The sequence below is a fragment of the Trichogramma pretiosum genome, unplaced genomic scaffold (assembly GCF_000599845.2).
Source record: "Trichogramma pretiosum strain Unisexual culture from Peru unplaced genomic scaffold, Tpre_2.0 scaffold14, whole genome shotgun sequence".
In the NCBI taxonomy this organism is placed as follows: Eukaryota; Metazoa; Arthropoda; class Insecta; order Hymenoptera; family Trichogrammatidae; genus Trichogramma; species Trichogramma pretiosum.
Genome location: NW_019641706.1, coordinates 1532388 through 1556333, shown reverse-complemented (window position 1 = coordinate 1556333; position 23946 = coordinate 1532388). Strand labels below are relative to the sequence as shown.

The following is a 23946-nucleotide window of genomic DNA, read 5'->3' as shown; positions in this document are numbered from 1 at the left end:
TAAGCAAGCCAGAACAATTACAATAATAAAAATTATATGTTCTTTTTTTTCTCATAGCTCTTGGCTCTGTTGTATTTTTTAATTAAAAAATAAATAATAATTAAAAATCAATCATTGGTACACACTGTACTTGTTCATTGTCAATAATTTATAGTTTATTGCTTCTTAGTTCTATATACATCTTTTTTTTTTTTGCTTACTCGCCAGCATATCGTGGCTTCTCGAGACTATACAAACTAATAAAAAATTTTATAAAGCTAATACTTTCAGCAAACATTGAATTCGCTTGACTAATTTTTTATTTTACATGAGAATTACTACGATCGTCGTGTCATTTATTTATTATTATAGTCATTATCGTCATTGTTCAAAGGTCTTTCGATAATCGCTCGATCTCTTCCACGATGAAGAGCATATCGTCCTCGGTTAGGCCGGAGTTCTGCAGTACCAGCCGGAAGAAGTTGGCCTGACCCCTGATCGGTTGATACGTTATCAACATGGAGCCTTCTTTGACCATGCGACTCTTGACGATCGGTGCAATTTTGTGAAGAGCTGCCGAGAGCTCCTCACCCTCGAGATGTCTTTTCGACTCTGGGATATATCTGTTGGAAGAGAAAAGAAATAGAAATGAATAAAAATTCATATTGTTCCGAGGAAACTGCATAGAGAAGGTATCGGTATCGTATAAATTACCTGAAGCAAACGTTGGTACACTCGGGCTCCAGAAGCAGCTGCCATCCGGGCCTGTGCCTGATCAGATCGGTAAAGTATCTGGACAGCTCGAAGAGCCGATCGATGTGACGCTCCAGACCGTCGGTGCCCTTGGCCTTCCACATCGTCCAGAATTTCAGGACATCGGCCCTACGTCCGCACTGGACGTGTTTGTCTCCGAAATCGTAGCTCGTGTCGTAGAACTTGTCCGGCTGGAAGAGATAGGCGGCCTTGGACGCGTGGGCCGATTCCAGCAGACCCTGGTGACGAGTCAGGAGGGTCGAGCACTGCTGGGGCGCCGCCAGCAGCTTGTGCGGATTCCAGGTGCAGCTGTCGGCCAGCTCGACGCCGTCCAGCAGGTGTCTGTGAGCGCGGGACATGAGAGCGCCACCGCCCCAGGCCGCGTCCACGTGAAGCCAGATCTTGTACTCCTGGCAGACGGCGGCGATCTCGCGCAGAGGATCGAAGGCGCCGATGACGGTGGTGCCGGCCGTCGCCGAGACCAGGAGGGGTCGGGCTCCTTCGCCGATGGCTCGCTCGATCTGGGCGCGAAGATCGTCGACGCGCATCTTGCCGGCCTCGTCGACTTTGACGCTGTATACGTTGGCTGTTGGCGAAAAGATATAGATACGTGAGACATTTGTTTCAAATTCATTATAATATCTTCGTGCTTCAATTTGAAATTTTACTCGAACTAGTTAAGATCTTTAAATAAAATTTAATTGTTTAATTTTTTTACTTTCTTCATTGACTTACTAATAAAATTTAAATTAAAATAAAACAATTGTGAAAATCTTTTAATTCCTTTTTTCATTTAATAATTAGGATCTGAACCATTAGATTTAATTTTAGATAAAATAAAATGTAAACTAGAAAAAAACTTCACTTTTAAACTCTTTCAATTGCTTTGTTCTTTTTTTATCAATCATTTCGATCGCCGAACTTTCTAATTTTTCATTGTACTCACAGGCTCCCATGCCGAGGAAAGCCGTGAGCTTTTTCACGGAGTAGTGGGCGTCCTCCGAGGTAAAAACGACGAGTCTGGGCAACGCGCTCAATCCCTGCTCTTTGATCTCGGGATAGGCGTGATGCCGGGCGATGTTGATGGCGTAGCCGTTGGCCATCGAGCCGCCCGGGCAGAAGATGCCGTCGCCCCGGCCGGCGTCGGGCCAGCCGAGGATCTGTCGCATCTCGCGCAGCACCACCTCCTCCATGAGCGAGAACACGGGCGACACCTCGTACGTGTAGACCGACGGATTGAGGGCGTCGGTGAGCCACTGGCCGACGAGGCCGTACGGATCCACCGACGAGTAGAGCTGATTGACGAAGCGAGGATGGCCCGTCTTGACGCTGTAGCGCGTGACGAGGTGCAGCAGCTCCAGGAGCTTCGTGTGCGACTCGCCGTGCTGGCGCAGCGCGAGGTCGATCTTCTTCGGGAGCTCCTCGGGGTCGGTCCACTCGACCACTTTGTTGTCGCGAGACGTGCCCTGCGGGGGGGGGGGGAAGAGAGAATCGAGCAAAATTCGATTAAACAAATGTATAATTCGTGATATTCTTCTTTTTTTTTTTTTGCCTCTACGATAGAGGATGTAATTACGTTTGGAAATCGTATTATGAAACGATCGATCTAATTATTCCTCGATGCGTAAATATTGTAATATACGTAGCCAAGGCCGAGATTCTTTTTTCCTTCAATTCTCTCTTTCTCTCTCTCCGAACAATCATAAGTTAATAATACGATTACTCAAGAAACTACCGAGCGAGAGAGCACTTAGCTTTTTCTATTATTTTTCTCGGTCAAGGCTATACTATGAAGCTATTACAATGTTGTATCATAAAAGAAACAATAACAACAATGAACTCACCCCAAGCACTGCCTCCTTGAGTATCAGCTCCATGGCATCCCTGATGAATTTTTCGTGGATCGCGGGCTGTATGAGAGTGCTGTAGCGCATCTCGGGCCAGTCCTCGCCGTGGCCGCTGTCCATGTCGGATGAGCAATCGCTGCTGTCTTGGTCCTCGGTATAAAGGGACTTGTCGTCGGTCTCGTAGCCGAACGATGATTGGCTCGAGTTCTTGGTCAGTTCCATTTTCTCACTGACGATCGACGATGGCGTAATAGTAGTCGTAGTGGTCGAACCCTCGATTTGTAGAGTTTCCGGCATGTTGATGCGTGTGTGTGTGTATTTGTGTATATTTGTGTGTGTGCGCGAACGCGACGTAATTTAAAATTAATTTGAAAATTGAAAAAAAAAACTAATAATACCGAACACTCGCGTTTGGGTATCGAGTTTCGCCGGGGGGGAAGATCGGCTCGGCTCTACCTGTCACAATAAACCGGCGCGTATCACCGTTAAAGTGCGTCTGGACGCGTTTGAAGTGCGGACGGCTTCATTTATAACGAATCGCAGCCGACCACGCGCCGCGCGCCGCGCATGTACAATTTACGTTATATATATCGGAGATCTATAAGCGCGCGCGCGCAGCAGCAGCAGCAACAGATACAACGAGGCACGCATATCTCGAGCTAACTACCGTAGCTTCGCTCGTGTAGTATCTGTGGTATGTCTGTGTACATACTTAATAATATTATAAAACAGAACGAAGGACGTGGTTTAACCGAAGATAATTTCTGTTGTATGTAATGTACGGTATGACGATCGCCGCGTATCGAAACGAAACAACACACGTGTGCGGGGGGACTTGGGAATCTGATAATGGTTTTTTTCTGCTACTGCGCTCTTTTCTTTTTTTTTTTCAACAAAAAAGTCGGACACGATTCTACCCATATTGCGAAATAGCACGAGAGCAACAACCGATCCGCTCTTATATACGTATACATAATAAATCGTTAATGACGTCTTTAACGCGTCGATGAATTTTTCATTATATTAAACGATCCCGTAATATATAAAATAAAGAAGAGGAGAACAAAAAATAAAAAAACCGGGAGAATAATGTGTTTGTGTAATCGACGCGCCGCGACACGAGCACCGCGTCTCGAATATATCGATCGTTAATAAACTCGACATTTTTTTTATCTATCGCGCGTATGATACAATGTTATGAGGCGTAATTATTCGATCGGTCCTCGACACGAATCTACGCGGAGTCTTTTAGGACGAACGAATTATGTGTATATGTGTGTGCGCTATGGAAATGATCTTTTCTAGCCGCATTCATAGGCATAGCATAATGATTGGCCGAGAGAAAATTGCCGGTATTTAATTTCTTTTTCTCTCTCTCTTGATGATCCATTCCCCATCCATCCATCCTTTCGTCGTCGTCCTTGATTTTATAGGCAAATACAAGATGCCGATCCAACTCGAATATACTAATGTGCAGCACACGATGTGACGTCGTCATCTCTTCGTTGCTTCGTTGGAGTCGCTGCGACGACGTAGCGTCTCGAGCTCGTTCTCGAACCCACCTCGTGCGCGTGGAGTGCCCCCCATGTGGCGGTCGCGTGTTCATGAAAAATGACAAAGAAGAATCACGCATTAATGATCTGACACACGATGGGTTTTACTTTCGTTTTCGTGTGTGTCTGTCTGCGCTCGTGGCTGACTTTATATACGTATATATGTTTATTGTAATTTATGATGCAATGAGGCGGTTATCGAGAGCGTCGAATGCGGCGCGTGATCGGCTATGATTTCTTTTTTTTTTTCTTCATTATTTTCATTTTATATAAAACGGTTTACCTCTGCGTCTGTCTTTTTTAAATAATATAGTTTGATTGATGCCTCTCGCGTAATTGGCCTAAATATTACGAAGAAGCCGGCGAGAGAGATAACAAAGTTTATAAGAGTCGACGACGCTGACGCGTAATACAAGTGCGTGCACATGTCGCTTACATGCGTGCTCCGGTCGCACCGTCGCGTACCGGGAAAAAATTGAAAAAAAAAATTGAAGAAGAAAGAAATTGTATATCTTGTATGTTCAAATTTTCGATCCATATCCTACCTTCTTTACCTGAAAACGTATCTATTTCTCGGTAATCGAACTGGCGCATGAGTAATTTTGCTTCGCGCAAAAGTGCTGATTAAATATAAGTTTCTTTTTTATTAATCTTAATTCAACAGGTTGTCGAGCACGTCATGTGCCACCTCTAATATGTATGCAGCAATATCAAGTTTACTCGGCGTGGGCTTGCATAATTGTGTAATATAAAATAAAATCGCTTCTCAAATTCGGAAAAATATTCGATTTCGAGCGGCGCAGTTTTATTTTAACCCGAGGGAGGAGACGGGTCGACCTTGAAATTATTGCACATTGTTATAGAGAGAGAGAGAGAGAGAGAGAGAGACGAGTTCCTGTGGGGGGCCGCCATCCATCGCATCAGAAAACGAAACATTTCTTCTCGATTTAGGATTTGTCCAGTTTAATTTTGCTTGCTTTGGATATCTATATCGCTGAGCACTTGACTTTGTTCAAGAAATAAAAGTTTCAAATAATTTATTTGCATAGTTTATCAATCAGTCAAAATTAAAGCAATCAAAAGATTAAATAAATAATAAACTACATTATAAATCAAATAAGATTAACTTGAACGAATAATAGTTGAAATTTAGTAAATATTAGGTATTAATCATCAGGTACTGAGTAAAAAAACTACATCATTGTCATTTATGATTGGTGTAAGTATATATTTCAAAAACTATATTAACACTTAATAGTAATAATTTTTTTTCAATTACCTTGTCATAATTCACGAATTAAGTTTATAACTTTTTGGTTTCAACAATTCAATATCATATATTTTAACAATTTCATAAAAGTATCAAATTTTAAATGTACAAAAGCTTTTTTTATAAAACTGCACATAACTTACACATATAAATTCTATTGGACTTATTTAAATATATTTTGATTAAAAGTTGTAAGTTTGATTAATTAAAAAAAAGTTATATTTGATCATAGCTAATACCAAAACACTTACGTTCTATATATTGATGTTTATCACAAATTGAGTAGAAAAGCAATATTAACAGTTTTAACAGATATTAAAAATATTCAGATATAGTTATATTCTTTGAAAATGTTCAAATTTCACTTGAAGATTGAAGAGTCTATAAATTACACTGTTTGAATAACTTTTGTCCACTTTGGATTGCCAGCTAAGTGAAACTGTTCAACAATCATTCACATTTTAATATTTATAGTGAATACTTATATTATATAATTTTACTTAAATATGTAATAAATAAGAGTTTGCTTGCTCAAAATTCTATACCTTAATTGATCAATAAGAATCCTGCCTAAACATCAAAAACGCACAGATATAACAAAGTAAAGAAAATTTAATATCTTCATAGAATTTAATTTAGAAAAATTAAATGTATTAAAGCCAGGCACTAATGCAAATTTATAAATATTTGCCACTATAAATTCTGACATGATGCATTCAAGATTGAAATTTTGGAATTTTTCAATATTTCATCAACTAGATAGTTCTTTTACATGTATCAGCCAAAGTAAGCACCACAATTAGAACATCGCCTGTTTTTCAGCAACAAACAACAAAGAATACCTAGCGGAAAGAAGAATATAGCACAAAAAATTCCTAAACAGGGATAATCATCTTCTAATACGCCGATCTGAAATAAGACATTGTTTTGCTTAATTCTGACAAATTGAAGTGACTGATAAAAACTAATTAAAGGTACAAACTCGACACGCTGGACATGCACCAACTAGAATGATTTCAGGAACGATTATTGTTGTAGTGTTTTGTGTGGTTCCATAACTGCTAGGTGTATAAGCTTGTTGATATGAGGTTTCTGAGGAAGGAAAATACCCTGGAGGTGGTTGCCAAGATGAAGATGCTAAAAGTGTTTCAAATTCAATATTTTATTATATTTATAAAGATATCTAACTTGTTTCTTCAAACTAACTGAGCTTAATTAGCAGTAATGACCTATTTCAAATTGGAATTAACAAATATTTTGAAAGAATTTGACTTTAAATGTAATAATAGTAAAACTACACAATAAATTAACTGGAAATAACATCACCAAATGCTTTAACTATAAATCATTTATCTATTACTTAAACTTTATTTTCAAAATGCATAACAATTGAATCAATAGATAATGATTTCAACAGATGACAGTAGACAGTCAAATGACAATCTTCAAAATAATCAACAATAGCTGAAGTTCAAGAATTTAACCTAAAAAATTTGCAGTTCGCAAATGCAACTCACCTTGGGTAGTGGGTGTGGGTGTGTAAGGTGGTGGTTTGTCTGTTCTCTCTTGGAGCAGTGGACTTTTATCGTTGTCCATATTATGCTTTTTCGTTACAAAAAGCGGGACAAATCAACTAAATTTTCTCGCAAAATAATAAACGCTGCGGAACGTATGCGACGCAGTTTTGCTCACAAACACAGCTGATTCGCGGTCGCTTAGTCATATCATAGGAGCGAAGCGAGAAGTCTTGCAAGTGCAGTTCAATTGTGTGTATATGTGTTAGATGCAGCCACTGAGAGGAGTAGTAGGGGGCAATATCGGTGAGCTGCCGAGCTAAGAAGTGTCAAGACTCAAGCGGCAACAAGCCTGTGAAGAAATGAAAAACATGGATAAGGAGCCAAGCAAAATTTTCGTTGCAATATGCATGAGTTCAGTGAGTAAATTATTAGCTCGCGTCTATCGTACAAAAGGTGTGTTTGGGTTACTGAAAAAAGACGATCGTAAAAAGTCTTATAAGATTTTCTCTAGTGTAACTAATTTACAAGTTGATAATGGATAAATGTCAATTACGAAAACCCGAAGTGGATATTGTTTTAATTTTCAGGTACTTCTTTTCGTTATAATATTTTTTTCGTATGCTAGCTATTAAGGTTTATGGAATTAGTTTCGTATGAACAAATTAAGAAGGTAAGGTTATTTTCTTTCTGGAGTAACAAATAACTAACGTCAACCCCGGTACAACAGCAAAGGCAAAAATATCCCAATGATTAAAGAGTGAATCGCGACTGTGCCCAAGAAATTTTAAAAGCTATCTATCGGTTGTCATCGCAATTCGCACTTTTGGATGAATTCGCGCTCCTGATCTAACAATCGAAAATATTTGAAAATGTCACAATCAATTTAAGACTCATCTAAAATCATTAGGTTATTTATTGCCACTCGAATATGCAAATATAAAAACCTGCAATTGTTCCCTTCTATATCTCAATTGCCATGAAATAAAATATTTTCTTGTTTTACAAGCTAAGCTATCGTTTGTGGCTTCAATTTTTCTCTCATTTTAGGAATATAATTCATTATATGTGCCGCGATCCTATATCTTGTCCCTATGCATTGAGTACATAACGATACTCATTTTATAAAAATTAAGCAAACAACAAGAACCCATTTAGTTTCATGGACCAATTAAAAATACCGGAAAAACATATCACAGATTTTTGTATCAATATTCTTATGTAGAAGTACAAAGATGAATTCATATAGTTACAAAAACGTTGAGATATAATTTCATTTCAAATATGCTCATTTAAAATTTTAACCAATGACTTTTTAAGCTCGAAGTCAAATTTTAAATCTGCTTTGTTTATTTAAGATATGCTTGAAGGAAAATACCTAACATTTTTGGAGCAGTCAGAACACAATGAGTTATCATTATCGTAGAAATACGGAAAAATTTTCATGTTGCTATCGACTAAGTAAACGCAGTAATCATCCACATAGAAGAATCATAGATTAAATTGTAGATGAAACGATTTTAATTCGAAGATATTTATTATTTTTATTTTAATTGATTTATGCGCATCTAGAACATTCCCTAAATAATGATTTAACACATTATCGCTTTACTATTTACTTATTTGTAAACTATCTTAGATCACTAATTCGTTCTTATTTTAGAAGAAGCTTCGAGACTTAGATTGAATTCGACTTTCGTAAAGAGAGTCTTCCAAAACGACATCTAATCTTACGAACTAAGATATAGAATTTTCTACTGATTTCTATAAGTCTCGTGGTAGCCTGTACCTTACAACTATTGAGTTACTTGTATTATTAGCTTCACTAGTTTTTCAAACTTTTGAAACTACACGTAAAGTTTTTATGAATCAACGGCAGTAACTTTACTCCGTAACTGATTACTGATTAGACTGTTTAAGTATTCGATTTAATCCAATACTGTAAATTAAATTAGTAAAACGATATTTAACTTATTTCAAGGGTCAACTGAACTTTCAACTCAAAATGGATGACTTAAAATGACATTTTGTATGGGAATAACTACTTCGATGTATGTCTAAGAATATAATTTCAACGACTTAGATTTAATAAATTGAAATCAGACCTTTATAGATCAGAATATACATTATTGTAAAATTAAAAATCTTAATTTATACAATTACAGTTAAATGTGATTGGAATTTTTATATTTATAATGATTATTTTTATTAGATTTGTCTATTTTAGGGGAAAATTTGTCCACAAAATTGTTCTTTTTCGTACATGAAACTCTAGATAGTTCTAGAAATTTCTAGAAAATTTTCATTCGCGAAATTCTAAAATCTCTAGAAATTCGTACGCCTACTTTCCTTCGAATACGCATTTCGTGTTTTAATGGTAAATCCGAAAAGATACATTTCATTGATTCAACCAGAACTTATAAATCATCTTTGAAATATTTGGTTAAGAGCTTTCCACCGCTATTAATGACTTTTATTCCTATAGATAAATCACTTTTTTATTTTATTAACTTATCTATTACTTATGGTTTGAATTTTTTATTAATTTATAAATATAATTGACCAATAAGTGCAGTATAAATAAGCTCATATTCAATCTATCCTCTAAATATTTAATTCATGATTACTTTCATTACTGTCGCTATATTGAGCATATCATCTATGCTCATCTAAGACGTCCAATTTCATAGCTTTATTTGTTTTATGTAAATATACCTGATTGTTTAATTATAAATGATGCATGAGCTCATAAAAGTTATTTAACTAAAATGTCACATTAGTTTTTCATTTCAAACGTAGTAGTAACGTATAAACCTACAAATCGTGATTTTATTACGATTTAGTTGAATAAATTAATTTTTTTTTTTTTTTAAGTTTGTTACCAATAAAGTAGGATTCATTTGAAGTTAATTACAATCTACTTATGACTGGCTATTTGTGATCTTCAGACATCAGGTCCCTTTGGCGCAGAGGATAGCGCGTTGGACTTCTAATCCAAAGGTCGTGGGTTCGATCCCCACAAGGGATGTAATTCTTTTTTGAAATTTTAGAAAACGAAAACGGTACCGTCTATAATTAACTTAATGATCAGTTTTTTAAATGACTTTACTTAATAAAAATTACGTCATAGCGTTATAATTCCTTCTAAAGTATTTCCTAACACTTATGAAAATAATTTTTTTATAATTTCTTTGTAAATAAAAATTGAATAATTTAATACAAGAACTTATATTTTGAACAAATAATAATAATAAAGTTTAATAAATGGTCTAGTACAATTTAATGTATCATAATCAATAATCGAAGATTGTACTAATTGCCCATGGGTTGTATAAATCGTTTGAAATATACTTATTGTTTCGCTGTGATGACACAGCAATAACATTAAATTTTATATATCTTTATGCAATAGTATAACGAAAAATGTCTTTTTTCGCACATTTTTTAGTGCGCAAAAAGCGTTTTTGGGCACTAGTATACGGTAAAAATCCTCATTTTGACACTGGTGTGCGGTAAAATGCCTCATTTTGGACACTGGTGTGCGGTAAAATGACTCATTTAATTGAAAGTATTTTTCGCCTACTATTGCATAATAGTTATTTATGTAACAAGTGCCCAAAAGGCGTTTTTAGGCACGAGTGTGCGGAAAAAGACACGAGTGCCGGCTATGCGCACTAAAAAATGTGCGAAAAAAGACATTTTTCGTCATACTATTGCATAAAATTTTGTATGCAACACGTGCCCAGCTTTTTGCGCACAGTGTGCAGAAAAATCGCCCACTCGTGCCGGCATAGCCAGCACTCGTGTTTTTTCCGCACACTCATGCCCAAAAACGCCTTTCGGGCACTTGTTACATAAATAACTATTTTCGCGTCGCACAAATATGCTCTCAGGCTCGCTTTAATTTTTCATATGGCATACGTAACTAACTTATATGAACCAATATTTAAGGTTTCGCCATCGTCGTGAAATTTACGTCTAGAATCTAGCATACCTTTGCTTATATATCAACCGAAATCAAATTTCATCGTTTGGGGGTTAGCGATGCGACATCTAGAGTTAGTGAGCTACAATTTATTGATTAAGACATTGCCGAACTCAACGAGTGCATACGCTTCCTTACGTTGCAGTGTTTAGTTTTACTAGTATATTCACTTTTTTGAGAGGATCAATCGAACCGAAATATACCTAGTATAATGAGCATCATGAGTTTTCAATACCTAATTTTTTTATCGATAAATACTTCATACTATTCAGTATCAAATAGAAAAAGAGAATGTTTCCTTTGACTCGAAACTTTCGTACTGTAGGAGTTGTCTCGAATTTCAATAGTATATGGTAATTAAGAGGCGGAGCCTAATATAACAGAAATATGGATCTTACTTTCACTTGTTTCTTCCCGAAAAAACTAAGAGATTTTACACCTCAGCCTAAATGCAACCTCAAGTTTTGAATAGAAATACGTCTGACATTTGTAATTTCATTACTCTAGTTTTTTAGGGGTTTGAAAAAACATATTATCTTGAGTTGAGACCTATAACAATATATTAGATACATTTATCACAGCGCCATTTATTTCAATAACTTAAAACTGCCTGTACCATTTCACTCATCGCTTTTTCAAATATAAAGAATTAAATATGAAAGTGATTCACGAAGATCATTGTACTTTACTTATAAAAAACGCTTTATAATTATAGTTAGCATTGAATAGTTTCATACATGCTTAGGAGTTTTGATTATTTTGAAATATCGGCCATTCATGTAAATTTTGATGCGTTTATTCTCGATTTATATCAAGTAATAATAACTACAGAATGTAAAATATGTTTTATTTAAAAATATTACTATGCTAAAATTATAAATAGCTCATAATTTTTAATTTTGACGGTTTATTTGTAATAGTTCAGGAGAAAGTTTTATTTGAAGAACTTGAAAAAGTAATACAAAAATAATAAATCGGATACCCATTAATTTGATTTATACACAGAGCAAAATATATCTTAATGATTAAAGAGTGAATCGCGACTGTGCCCAAGAAATTTTAAAAGCTATCTATCGGTTTTCATCGCAATTCGCACTTTTGGATGTATTCGCGCTCCTGATAAAACAATCGAAAAATATTTGAAAATGTCACAATCAATTTAAGACTCATCTAAAATCATTAGGTTATTTATTGCCACTCGAATATGCAAATATAAAAACCTGCAATTGTTCCCTTCTATATCTCAATTGCCATGAAATAAAATATTTTTTTGTTTTACAAGCTAAGCTATCGATCATGGTTTCAATTTTTCATTCAGTTAATATTACTATAATATTTTACTAATATATGTGCCGCGATCTTATATGTTGTCCCTGAACATTGAGTACATTATACGATACTCATTTCATTAAAATTAAGCAAACAACAAAAACTGATTTAGTTTCATGGACCAATCAGATACGTTGATAAATTTATCACAGATTTTTTTATTGATATCCGCATGTTGTAAAGTGTGAAAAAAATTAAGTCCATACAATTTTATAAATTTTAAGTTATGGTTAAGAAACTATGGCGAGAGATAGAATAATGAAGAACTCCATTTATATATTTTTTAAATTGGAAATTGATTGAACAAAAGCTATTAGTGAATAATATGATTTTAATAAAAAAATTAGATTGAATATTTATTGTACTGCTATATAATGTTCCTTTTTAGAAATTTAAAAATTAGTTACCAAATACATAATATAATTTAAATTAGAATAAAATTGATGTTGAGTCTCTGAAACTGGGACCCGCTCTGTCTTCCATACGCAATTGAAAGGTAACTTTTGTAAAATAATGTATCATAGCTATCTATTTTCGTTATGAAAATTTTTTATAGCTTTTACAAATAGATTCATCCGTAATAAATCTTATTAACATAATAAACTATAGAGTAAGAAATATTCCTGTAAATGTTATATATGTACACTTGCACGTGTTTTTATGGATTTAGCGTAATTTTTCCATGCCTCACCCTATTGTCAAATAAAGTTTTGATATGGTAACAGAATAAAAATAATCTTTTTTTTGACTTGGGGTTGTTTAAATTTCAGAATCCATTTAGAACTTGGGCGGATCCTAATTTTACTTTTAGAACAGATCATAATTTCACCAATAGCTTGTTGGGAAGTACGAAATGTCTTTGTTTTACACTAAACCTCAAGCTTAACTTTTAGAACATTTTAAATAGTTTTCACCAGCTCTATCTAAGCATATTTTGCGTCTCCTGAATTCATTTTATTTATTCAGATCGAGCTAAAGTTATGCCTGAGCTTTTTTATATTTTTCGCTTTAGTTTTTTTCCTGAATTAAAAACTTTTCGACCAAAAAACTCTACATTATATTCACTAATAACTACACCACCAGTGGGTAAACTATCACGAAGCTTTCAACTTTACTTACTATATCTCTATTTGGCTTCTTTATATAGAAACATATCAATCGACCCAGAGTATAGTTATGTGATTTTATGGGCACAAAGATTGAAACTTTTGAATACCTAACTTCATTCTTCAGAAAATTCCTGACTATCAAACATACTGAACTAATATGAATAAAGGGTATTATTTTGAATAACACTGGTATATGTATCTTAAGAACTAACAGACAAAATAAAACATAATCAGTGACGCATCTACCAGAACTATAAATCTTGAAAGTTATGGAATCACTTTATCGACTAATACATGTAACAATTAGAAATTTCTACGCAATTTCAAGTTCAATGAAGAGTGAAACATTGAGATGAGGCAATATTAATTTTGCGTTAACGCATGTGAGTACTCACGAACTTTTTAATCAAAGCATTTATTATTTATTTATGGAAAGAAGTGGTCTTTCAAAAAGTGCGATGTTTAAAGGGAATGTTACTGTAATTGATAACACGTTGGACTATACTTTCAATATGAAATTTGTTGGTACATCGTTCAACAAAAGGATACTAGTAACCTTCACTGACCTTTGAATGAAAATCCTCATACTTTCTCTAAAAATTATTCAATTGAAAAGTAAAATTTAATACTACAATAAAATCTAAGATTTTCTGGGCTAATATATACTACTATTTTATATGATAATTCATAGTATCGTAAATTCATAAAAGTTAACCTTGGAGTTTAAACGGTTTGGGAAGCTAATTTAATATGAAAAAGATGCTAAAAAACTATGTAATTTCATTAGTAAGTGACTTTAAATTTTCTCATGTATTTTAAATAAGGCCTTTCATAAATTTTAATGAAAGGCTCATGGAGGGGATGCGCGTGAAAAGGAAAAATCGACATTCAGGACTATATAAATGATTGTTTAACTTGTTGATATTTATCCGAAAAACGTGTGAAAGGATATCTATATATGTAGAAGTAGGTTATCTAAATTCATTCAAAGTGCCGGTCTCTGTTCATGTAAAGTATCACTAAAGTGGTTTTCAGATAAACTTTATAATTGACTAACCTTTTAGTTTATTGTTATTAATGTGATAAAATTTCACTGAATTTCGAAATAAATTTTTGAAAGGTGATTGTATTTGATTTTCTTAAACACCATAACGTTTTTAATTTATAACAATAAAGAAAGTCGAGTTTGGTTTTAAGTTCTTAATAATCTACGAATTCCAACTTTTTTGGTCTTTAATCCAATAATTTGTTATATTCAATCAATCGGATTATTTTTTCGGGTTCATCCTTGTTAAAAAAATAAAAATAAATAAATATTAATAAGATCGGTACAAATGTCCTGTTCTCTCAAAACTTTTCAAGTTATTGTATGACAGTTATGGACTCGAAAATTAAGATAACCAGCCATAACCCGGCTTCGCAACGCACACCTTAATGAATAAATTTCTTTTAGCTTTAAAAGTTTTATTTCTTTAATACACTAATAGTTGACAGGGTTTACTATAATAGGATTATGGACCAAAATTTCACTTTTTGCAATTACGAGATATCTTGGACTTACATATGTACGTTAACCTTTATTTCTAATCATTTTTAACCAATGAAAAGTTTTAACCAAATCTTTTCAACACGTGTCGGGTCTCTGAGATTTTTTTGTCGGTAGTTGTGTTTAAGATTTTCAGACATTTTTACTCTAATTTCCTCTTTAGGGTTGAAATAAACATATAATCTCGGTTTTAAATCCGATAACAGTATATTACATAGAACTAATACAACGCAAATTGGTGATTAATCACAGCGTTTTAGACTACCCACACTGTTTTACTAATATCTTTTTTGCTATCAACTAGATAACTCGTAAAAAATTTTAAAATTAACATAAATATTAAATCAAAAACCTAAAAGACAAAATGAATACAGGTTTTTGATGTAAAATAATTGTGTTTGCTTACGGAAAGGAATGAAATGAAGGAGACAATTAGTGGTTGTAATAGTCGTACTAGTCCAGTCCAGTTGGATCTGACTCTATGTTAAAAGTGAAAAAATTCGCAACCGGCGTTTCTCACCGGGATCCGTTAGGGTTCGATGGTAGGTATGAAGTAATAAAAAATGCCACAGTTGAGTCGATTGGAATTTCAACAATTGGGCCCTTTGAAATGAGGAAAATCGGGTTTTCGGCTACAGATAGAAAACCGTACATTTTATCAAAAAAAGTTTCAAACGAAAGTTATAGGTCCTTGCAAGACCTTCAATTTGACATATATAACATTGGAAATCGGTTCATTTGATTATTAAAAACGCCTCAATTGTCAATAACAGCAAAAGGGACTTACGGACATCGCAAGAATATCTAAGTGGGCTCAAATCAAAGATAATTACTTCTTATTTTGTAATCTATGATAAAAATATGTTATTTTACAAAAGTAGTAGTTAGTTATCATTAGTTAGTTATTTTTTTGAGGGGCGTTTTGATACTTTTACAGCGGGTTAGAAATTGAGTGATTTGGCCAAAAAATGCCGTGCGGCAGAGCGCTGGGACACTTCAGGAAATTTGCCCCATATATACTTTCCTCGTAGTCACTAGCCAGAATAAAATCGAATATATATTATTAATTATAAATTGGCTCTCCAGCCGTTACAATAATATTAAAATTATTGATTGGTGACAGAATTGAACTTTTTATATAGATAGTTTCAATGTCAAAATCAATATATTTTAATGAATAACATAACTTTCATAATTTGGCAATATTATATGGAAAATCATGGCAATGTATTACCGTAAAAATGATCTAATTTGGAAGATTCCATTCTCTATTTGAAACACGTGAAACCTAATTTCTTACCTTCTAAATTATCCTCAAAACTTAAAAAAAGTATAATTCATATCACATTTTGTTTAATATGTCAAGTTCAAGCTTGATGACGCACAAAAATTTTAATTAATTTCTCACAGTTGACCGAGTTTCAAAAGACATTACAATGCTTATTATTAATCAAAGAGTTTGCACAAAACATTTAAAAAAGTAAACTTTTGTTTTATATTTTTCTTCTGCTACGTTAACATATTGTCTCAAACTACGATGGATCCTACATTAGATCCTGACTTTTATAAATATTTTCAAGTGGCCAAAGAGTTATGGGAAGAGCATTTTCCCTGGGCCGTAAAAATTATGAAGATTTCTTTTCTATACCCTTTCCAGAATAAAATGGTGCAGATACTAGGAAACCTAACCCTGTGCTCATGTTTGTTTCTTTCACTAGCCACGACGGTACGTATTCATGAAACTTTGCAAACTACATTATTAATAATAATAACTCTTTTTAGATGCTAAAACTTTTTAAGGAAAAAGAAAATTGGGTTTTAAGTGTAATGGTCGAAATGATACTTCAACTATTAGCTTTCGCAATGATGACATTCTGTTATATGCATATGATAGGATCTAAAAAAAAAGTAACACTGTATTTTCAAATCTGTTTTTAAGGCTCCTCTATACAGCGGGACAAATACCGACATACCGATATTATTTTGTACCCATTTTTTTTATTCTCTAGACAACCGTTGAACTTGAAACTTCGTGGGAGTGATTATGAAACTTATAAAAATGTGCCTCTGGCGCCAGTTTTCAATAAAATGTCGAATAAAATCATTTTAACTAATTGTTTGAGAATACGTTACTTTTTAGGTTATAAAGGGGGGATAATAGAAAATCAAGATTCTTTGAAAGTACCGGTCATTTAATTGAAAACTGGCTCCAGAGGCACATTTTTATAAGTTTCATAATCACTCCCACGAAGTTTCAAGTTCAATGGTTGACCAGAGAATAAAAAAAATGGGTACAAAATAATTACGTTCTTGTTATCGACTGAGTGTGTGTAGAGGGCCCTTAACGCAAATAACAATGCATATTTTTCATTCTTCATAAAAATAAGGTGTATATAAGCTTAATATTGATGGGTAAATTGTGGTTGACCAATAACGAGGACATGCGAGAAATAATGATGAAATATGCCCGAAAAGGGTATTCATTATCTTACATTCAAACGGGTAAGCAATTAATGTTTATTAATATTTTGAATCTATTTTATTCATTAGACAATTTTTTAGTGTCAATAATTGTATTATGCATTGGTACTGGAATAGCTCCAGTAGCTGTTCCGTCACTCCTAACTTGGGTACTTCCAGGCAATCAGACTTACGAAAAGAACCTGCCTATGCACACAGAAATTTTCGTCGATAATGATGAATACTTTTATCACATTCTAGTAGCTCAGCTTGTTATATTATTTATTTATGGTTTATTAATTGGTACTATGAATTGTTTTCAATGTTGCGCTATAATCTTCCTTTTAACCGAAATTCAAGGATTACAGTACATTCCTTCAAATTTAGTTCAATAAGTAAAACAATTTGGATTTATAACGACGATTTATATTTCAGATACACTTTCGAGAAAATGAGTGAAGTATACAACTGTACAATTGTAATTAATGAAAAGGAGTCCAACATATGGATTTATGAACAACTCAAAAAATTTGTTCATACACACCAAATTTGTATTGAGTAAGTTGTACTAAATAATGCAATGAAAATTCGTTCGATTTTAACTTTATAAATTAGTTTTTATGATAATATACGAGAAATAAGCGAACCTTTGATGTTCGTTATATTAAGTGGAACAAGTTGTATTATTGTCTTGACGGCCACCACGGTATGTTTCAAGTCGTTTCATCGTTTTCAATTGTTCAATTATACTAATATTTTTATGAATATAGATGGTTATTCTAGTGGAAACCGACTTGGCAGCAGCAGCTAAAATGTCGCTCATATTTTGTATAGCTTTGTTTGCCATTATTTTTATTTGTATTCCTAGTCAACTTTTAAAAATAACTAGCGAGGATTTTCACATCGCAAGGTACTTTTAAATGACCGTCAACTAATTTTTTAACACAATTCAATAAGTTACGTACTATTTTACTCAAGCTGTGGAATGAATGGTCATATTTATATACCAAAAATACGGAAAACGTTATTATTCATTATGATGAGATCTATGAAGCCTTTTGTGCTTACTGCTGGACCAACCATAGAATTAAATTTTGAAAACTGTAGTATCGTAAGGCTTTTTTACTTTTTACATGCATAAAATTGTCTTAAAATTATTTATAAAAATTTAATTTCAACTATTTCTTTCAGATAATTAAAACTTCTATGTCATATGTAGCAACCTTTAGATCTGTTTACACAGCAATATAACTTTTTTCTCTAATTTATATTTTATGAATTGAATATTACGCAACAAAGAAGATGGCCGAGTTTTGGGTGCAAAGTATTAAAAAACTAGTTTTTGCGCTTCTATATAGTTACCTAATTATACACGATTAAATAGAACACTAAGAGAACAAAATTAATTTGGTAACTGCTTAGTTAATTACTAAATTAGCATGTTTAAATAATTCAGATTCAATTAATATGTTACTGAAAAGATACTTAGGTTTTCAAATAAAAATCTTAGCTCATAGTTAAAGCGTTAAGTTTTCTTAAAAAAGATTTTCAGTCCATCTGATCATCTAGTTTTTGAAGTAGTTTTTCATGCCACTCCAGGGGGAGAGGTTATCTTCTGCTGGGATGTCATGAGAGATACTTATGAAGCAAAAAGAGACAGCCTCAGAGCCTGACAATCACACGTGCCCTGAGGCTTTGCAGTTTTTCGCTTTCTAGGCAAGTGAATTACTATTCTAATGTATTCTAATTCGTTTATCTACTCCTGTTTTGCGGAGAGTAATAGTCACTTTCGAGATGGTAATATGAAGGAGTACAACCAGGGAAAAATAAAGCTGCAGAACACATTATGAACGGCCTCGATCTTTCATTGCACGTGCCCTGGGAGTTTCAAGTTTTCCTGTACTAGAGTGGTACAATACTCATTCGTTTCGGCTGAAGAGGTCAGTTTCGATTAGAGTGTCATAAAATGAAGATCTTTATGAAACTATGATGGCATAAAATACCATCTTACTTATCTACATAATCACCAATCTGTACTGATAAAACGCAAGTGAACGAGAACATTAAAGCTAAGAAAGTACCAGGAATACTGAATAGCAAATTTGAATTTGAAGAAGTTAAAAAGTATTATGTTTACTTGAGAATTTATTTTAGGATATAAAGTTTTACGAAAAATAAATTTTAAGAGATGAATTATTTAAGAAAAAAAGATTTCGAAAAATGGATTCGGAAACACGCCCGCCGACCGTTAAATGGTAATGCAAGAGATGGCAACACATGGCAAAAAATATCTAAATGATCAAAGAGTAAATCACGACTGTGCCTATGAAATTTCAAAAGCTATCTATCGGTTTTTGTCGCACAGTTGCATATATTCGCGTTCCTCAACTAACAATTTAAAAATATTTTTAAATGGCACAATCGATTTAAGACCGGTCTAAAATCATTAAGTTATTGATTGCTTTTCGAATATGCAAATACAAAAATCTGTGATCGTTTCAGATATATCTCAATTGTGATGAAACAAAATATTTTCTTGTTTTAAAAGCTAAGCTATCGATCATGGTTTCAATTTTTGGCTCAATTTTTCATTCAGTTTATATTACTATATAATATCTCATTGATATATGTGCCGCGATCCTATAATTTCCCTAAGCATTGAGTATGTAACGATACTCATTTCATAAAAATTAAGCAAACAACAAGAACTGATTTCATTTCATGGACAATTAGATTCACTGGTAGATGTATCACAGATTTTTTTATTGATATCCTCATGTGGTGAAGTGTAAAAATAATTGCTTGCAAACGCATCACAATTTTTTCCGATAACAATGTTATTGATTGTCTTTTATGGTCACAATTTCATAATCAATTGTTGCAAATCGGCTTACCTCATAAAATATTAATATTATTCTACCATAAGGAATACATGATATTCCTGTAGGTAGTTACAGAATAAACTACTATCATGAATAGGCTCTATATACCATAGCTGTAGTAGCGACCAACCACAACGCTTTTAACTGTCTACCTCATTTCACTTATTACTTTTTTGAGAAAGCAGACCTATTAATCCTAAGTACAGTTTTATACTTATTATAGTTGTATGGACGTAAAGGTCAAATATTATCCTGCATAAGCTTGATAAGTTCTTAATACCTAACTTTATTGTTAGAAAAATTGTCCTCATACATAAGCCTATAGAAAAAAGAGTTTTCTTTTGACTTACATGTTTTAGGAGTTAATTTGAATTTGTATTGCAAGTTGCCAATGGAGTGGAGTCTATCATAACAGAATAACTGGCCTGACTTTCATTAATTGCTTATTAAATTCTGGTTGTTTAATTAGTAAATTAAACTCTAAGATCACTTAACATTTTTAATAGTTTTTACCAGCTCGTACTAGACACCCTTTTCGTCTATGACATTAATGTTTTGGATATAGTTTAAAATCGAGTAAATATTTTCATATTTTTTCGCTCAAATATTCTCTCTTGGGTTAAAAAAAGCCATAATCATAGTTTAAGACCTCATAATTGTATATTACATACGTTTATTTCAGCTCTAGTTATTGGCCAATCACAGCGCTTCAAATTATCTGCACTATTTTCCTAATTACTTTTTTTAGAGAAACAGATTAATCAATCTGGAATGTTGTAATATAATTTTATAGATGTAAAAACTAATTATTATTTAATACAATCAACTTGAAAAGTTTTTAATGCCTAACTTTATAGTTCGTAGAATTTATGAAATCGTTTTATTTACTAATACATGTAACAATTTGAATTGATCCCGCTATTTAACGCAAATGCAAAGTGAAAAACCAAGATGCAGTTGTAAGTTTTGTTTTGTTGTAAATGAATTATTAATAAAGTATGGGTTTTTTTACGAAGAGAAGCAGTCTTAATTTGAGATTTGTTGGCACATTGAATAATGGCAAAAAATACTATACAACTAATAAGCTTTACTATTGACATTTGCAGAAAAATCCCTACACGTTCTCTAAAAATTATTCAATGGAAAATATTCCATTATTAATTACATTAAATTATGAATATTATTGTATTGACAAAATGTATGTATATAAAATGCGTGCATATATAAATATCTATGACTGAAAACCACTAGCACTGAATACAATTAGCAGTACTATGTTAATAATTGTAATGTTAACTGTGGTCATCGTATACAGTGTTTCCAGATGTGTGGTATGATTTCGAATTTTTACGTTTCACTGTGAAACCGGGTATTTTATAATTTGTAACGTAATTTTTCTCGCAGATTGTAATTCAATTAAAAAAGGATATAAACATTGTTTTGAAAATGGTCTTTGCATATACAGTTTGCGTTGAGTGTATGTTTCTTGTAAGCTATCCCGCGCAGAAACTTTACGATGCTAGCAGTGAAATTTTTGATATCTGGTAAGCATACCAATGATCATTGAGTATCGAAATTATTTTTCATATGTTTTTCAAAATAGTTATTCCACTGATTGGTATAGATACTCAGTGAAAACCAAGAAAATGATACAACTAATAATGATGAAGTCCATAAGACCTTCGAGTTTTAGAATTATGTCAACTAAATTTATGAATGATGAAACAACCAGGTAGCGATGAATACTAAATAAGGAGTTCTTCAAAAATTCATGTAATTCATTCGTGTATAACTTTTATTTTTACTTTAGGTTATTCAAATGTCATTATCCTACATCACTACGTTGATTTCTATTTATAAACATTGAGCCAATACCTATACAATAGTGACAAATAAACAAATCTCACACTTGATTAAAAAATTAATTCAATTTAGTCATACGGAACTGAATCAAACAGCTTACATGAATTACAAACTGATACATTCTGCAGGGCTACTCTACCAAACAATCAGCATTTTTATAAATTGTCGAAACATCAGGCTCATCTCTTTTCCAATAGACGACTACGAGAGGATAAGAGAGGATTGAACTAATATTTTTGGATTGATTTTTAAGTACTGAAAGATTTGACTCATATTGTTACAGAAAGCATAGAGAGTCAAATTTTTTGCAGATCCCACTCTACGTATTAAACTTTTTAGATTCTATGTATTCTTAGTTCGTTGAAAAATCTAATTAAAATAACTAAATTTGGGTATTAAAATATCAGTAACACATCTACCCCCAAACCATCAATCTTAAAAGTTTCGGAAACGTTTTACTGACAATACGAGTAAGGAATGTTCAATTTTTTTGTAATATTTCAAATTAGCACATGAAAAAGGACAGCTTTAAGTATATTGGCTATTCCAAAATACAATCATCAACGCATCTAATAACAAACGACCTGTCTCAATAATTTCAAAACCATAGATTAAGCTTGAAACTTGCGTATTTCTTTAGTGCGCTTATTAGTGGACGGAATTTAGTATATAATAATATTATAGACCAAAGTTTCTCTTATGACTTTTTCGGAAGAACGAGAAGTCTTTGTCTTACATTCTCTAAGCTTCACTTGTAAAAATGTTCAGCCAATGAAAAATGTTTACTAAATTTTTTTCAACGCGGTAAAGGTCTCTGGAAATCATTTTTTCTTGGGGGTTAAAAAGATAATTGATCTTAATTTTTTAATTAACAACTGTACATCACATACACCTAATGCAGCTCAAATTATTGACTACTATTTGTATCCCAAGTATTCTTTATTAACGGAGAAGACAGTTTACATTGTAATGATTGTAGGTGCGTAGTCTAAGGTTGATTAAATAAAAAGTCATGTATGTAAACCAAAAGTGCATCGTGTATTTATTTCTACTCCCCTCCATTACCTTCAGAGAGACAATAACGGGTCGAAGTATATTAAATAAACAATGACACAGTAAAGTGTCAACTCTTGTAATCAATTTGTAATGTTTGTGGCTTACAGCAAGGCCTAGCCAAATAAATTCGTAAAAACTTAAACTAAACTACAATTTCTACAGCAGTTAAAGAAGTTATAAATACATAATAATCCTTTTTATTGATCGATCTAGTACAGGTCATGATCTTTAACAATATTTTCAAATGCTTAAAAATTTATGGGAAGAGACTTTTTCTAATTACAGTGTGCTAATTGAGGGGCGGAGTATAATTACTGAGTCGGAGACGGAGTGGGTTCGAATTTCACTAATGGCTTTTTTGGAAGTATAAGGTGTCTGCTAAATATTGTGACGGTCGAAAATACTGTAGTAGATTTATTTTCTAAATACACTTCGATTTATTTAAGTTTGTTTTTTAGAATGAATAACTATGGTTTAATCAAAATAACTTAGGTAATACTTAGTGGGTGAATCTTATGGTACTCGAAAAAGTATGGGGGTAAAATTTCTCTCGCTATGGTTCGAAAGTACCAGAAACTTTTTTCATCTACTGAAATTTTATAACTTGAGGGTTGGTTAAACTTTATCGGTATAATTCAATTTAAAAACCTATAATTTATATTTAAAGCTACATATTTTTTTCGTAAAACCAACTTTTTTTCCGTAGACAAATTTAATTAGATAGGTTTTCTTAAATTCTAATGAACTACCCAAGTTTAATTGTATTACTCGAATTGAATGGACAACTTCGATTATACTGC

At 33.0% G+C, this 23946-nt stretch overlaps 2 protein-coding genes and 1 non-coding gene across 4 annotated transcripts in view; 1 reads left to right on the top strand and 2 right to left on the bottom strand.

Moving 5' to 3' along the window:
• Positions 1–133: 133 nt before the first annotated feature.
• On the bottom strand, positions 134–5327 carry LOC106656893 (cysteine sulfinic acid decarboxylase). Its single transcript, XM_014378053.2, has 4 exons — positions 2577–5327; positions 1679–2198; positions 694–1318; positions 134–602 (listed from the first exon to the last, which is right to left on the bottom strand). Exons 1-4 carry the CDS (start codon positions 2874–2876, stop codon positions 368–370), a joined length of 1680 nt encoding a protein of 559 aa, XP_014233539.1. The 5' UTR covers positions 2877–5327; the 3' UTR covers positions 134–367.
• The window catches only part of LOC106656897 (brain protein I3), a 61639-nt gene continuing 42063 nt past the window's right edge, over positions 4371–23946 (bottom strand). For both annotated transcript variants that reach the window (XM_014378058.2, XM_014378060.2), the window contains 3 exons: positions 6920–7268; positions 6385–6539; positions 4371–6311 (listed from right to left, as the gene is read on the bottom strand). In XM_014378058.2, coding sequence (XP_014233544.1) covers positions 6180–6311; positions 6385–6539; positions 6920–6998 — 366 coding nt within the window. In that variant the 5' untranslated portion in view covers positions 6999–7268 and the 3' untranslated portion in view covers positions 4371–6179. The remainder of the gene's footprint in view (positions 6312–6384; positions 6540–6919; positions 7269–23946) is intronic.
• Trnar-ucu lies at positions 9872–9944 on the top strand. The gene has a single exon. It is a non-coding gene; the product is annotated as a tRNA-Arg (tRNA).

What these genes read in the sequence shown, in the direction of transcription:
- LOC106656893 (XM_014378053.2), bottom strand. Translation starts at nt 2,876, where the DNA reads ATGCCGGAAACTCTACAAATCGAGGGTTCGACCACTACGACTACTATT. An exon ending in TCAAGGAGGCAGTGCTTGGG is followed by an intron (nt 2,199 to 2,576) that starts GTGAGTTCATTG and finishes CCCCCCCCGCAG; the next exon opens with GGCACGTCTCGCGACAACAA. An exon ending in TTTCCTCGGCATGGGAGCCT is followed by an intron (nt 1,319 to 1,678) that starts GTGAGTACAATG and finishes TTTCGCCAACAG; the next exon opens with CCAACGTATACAGCGTCAAA.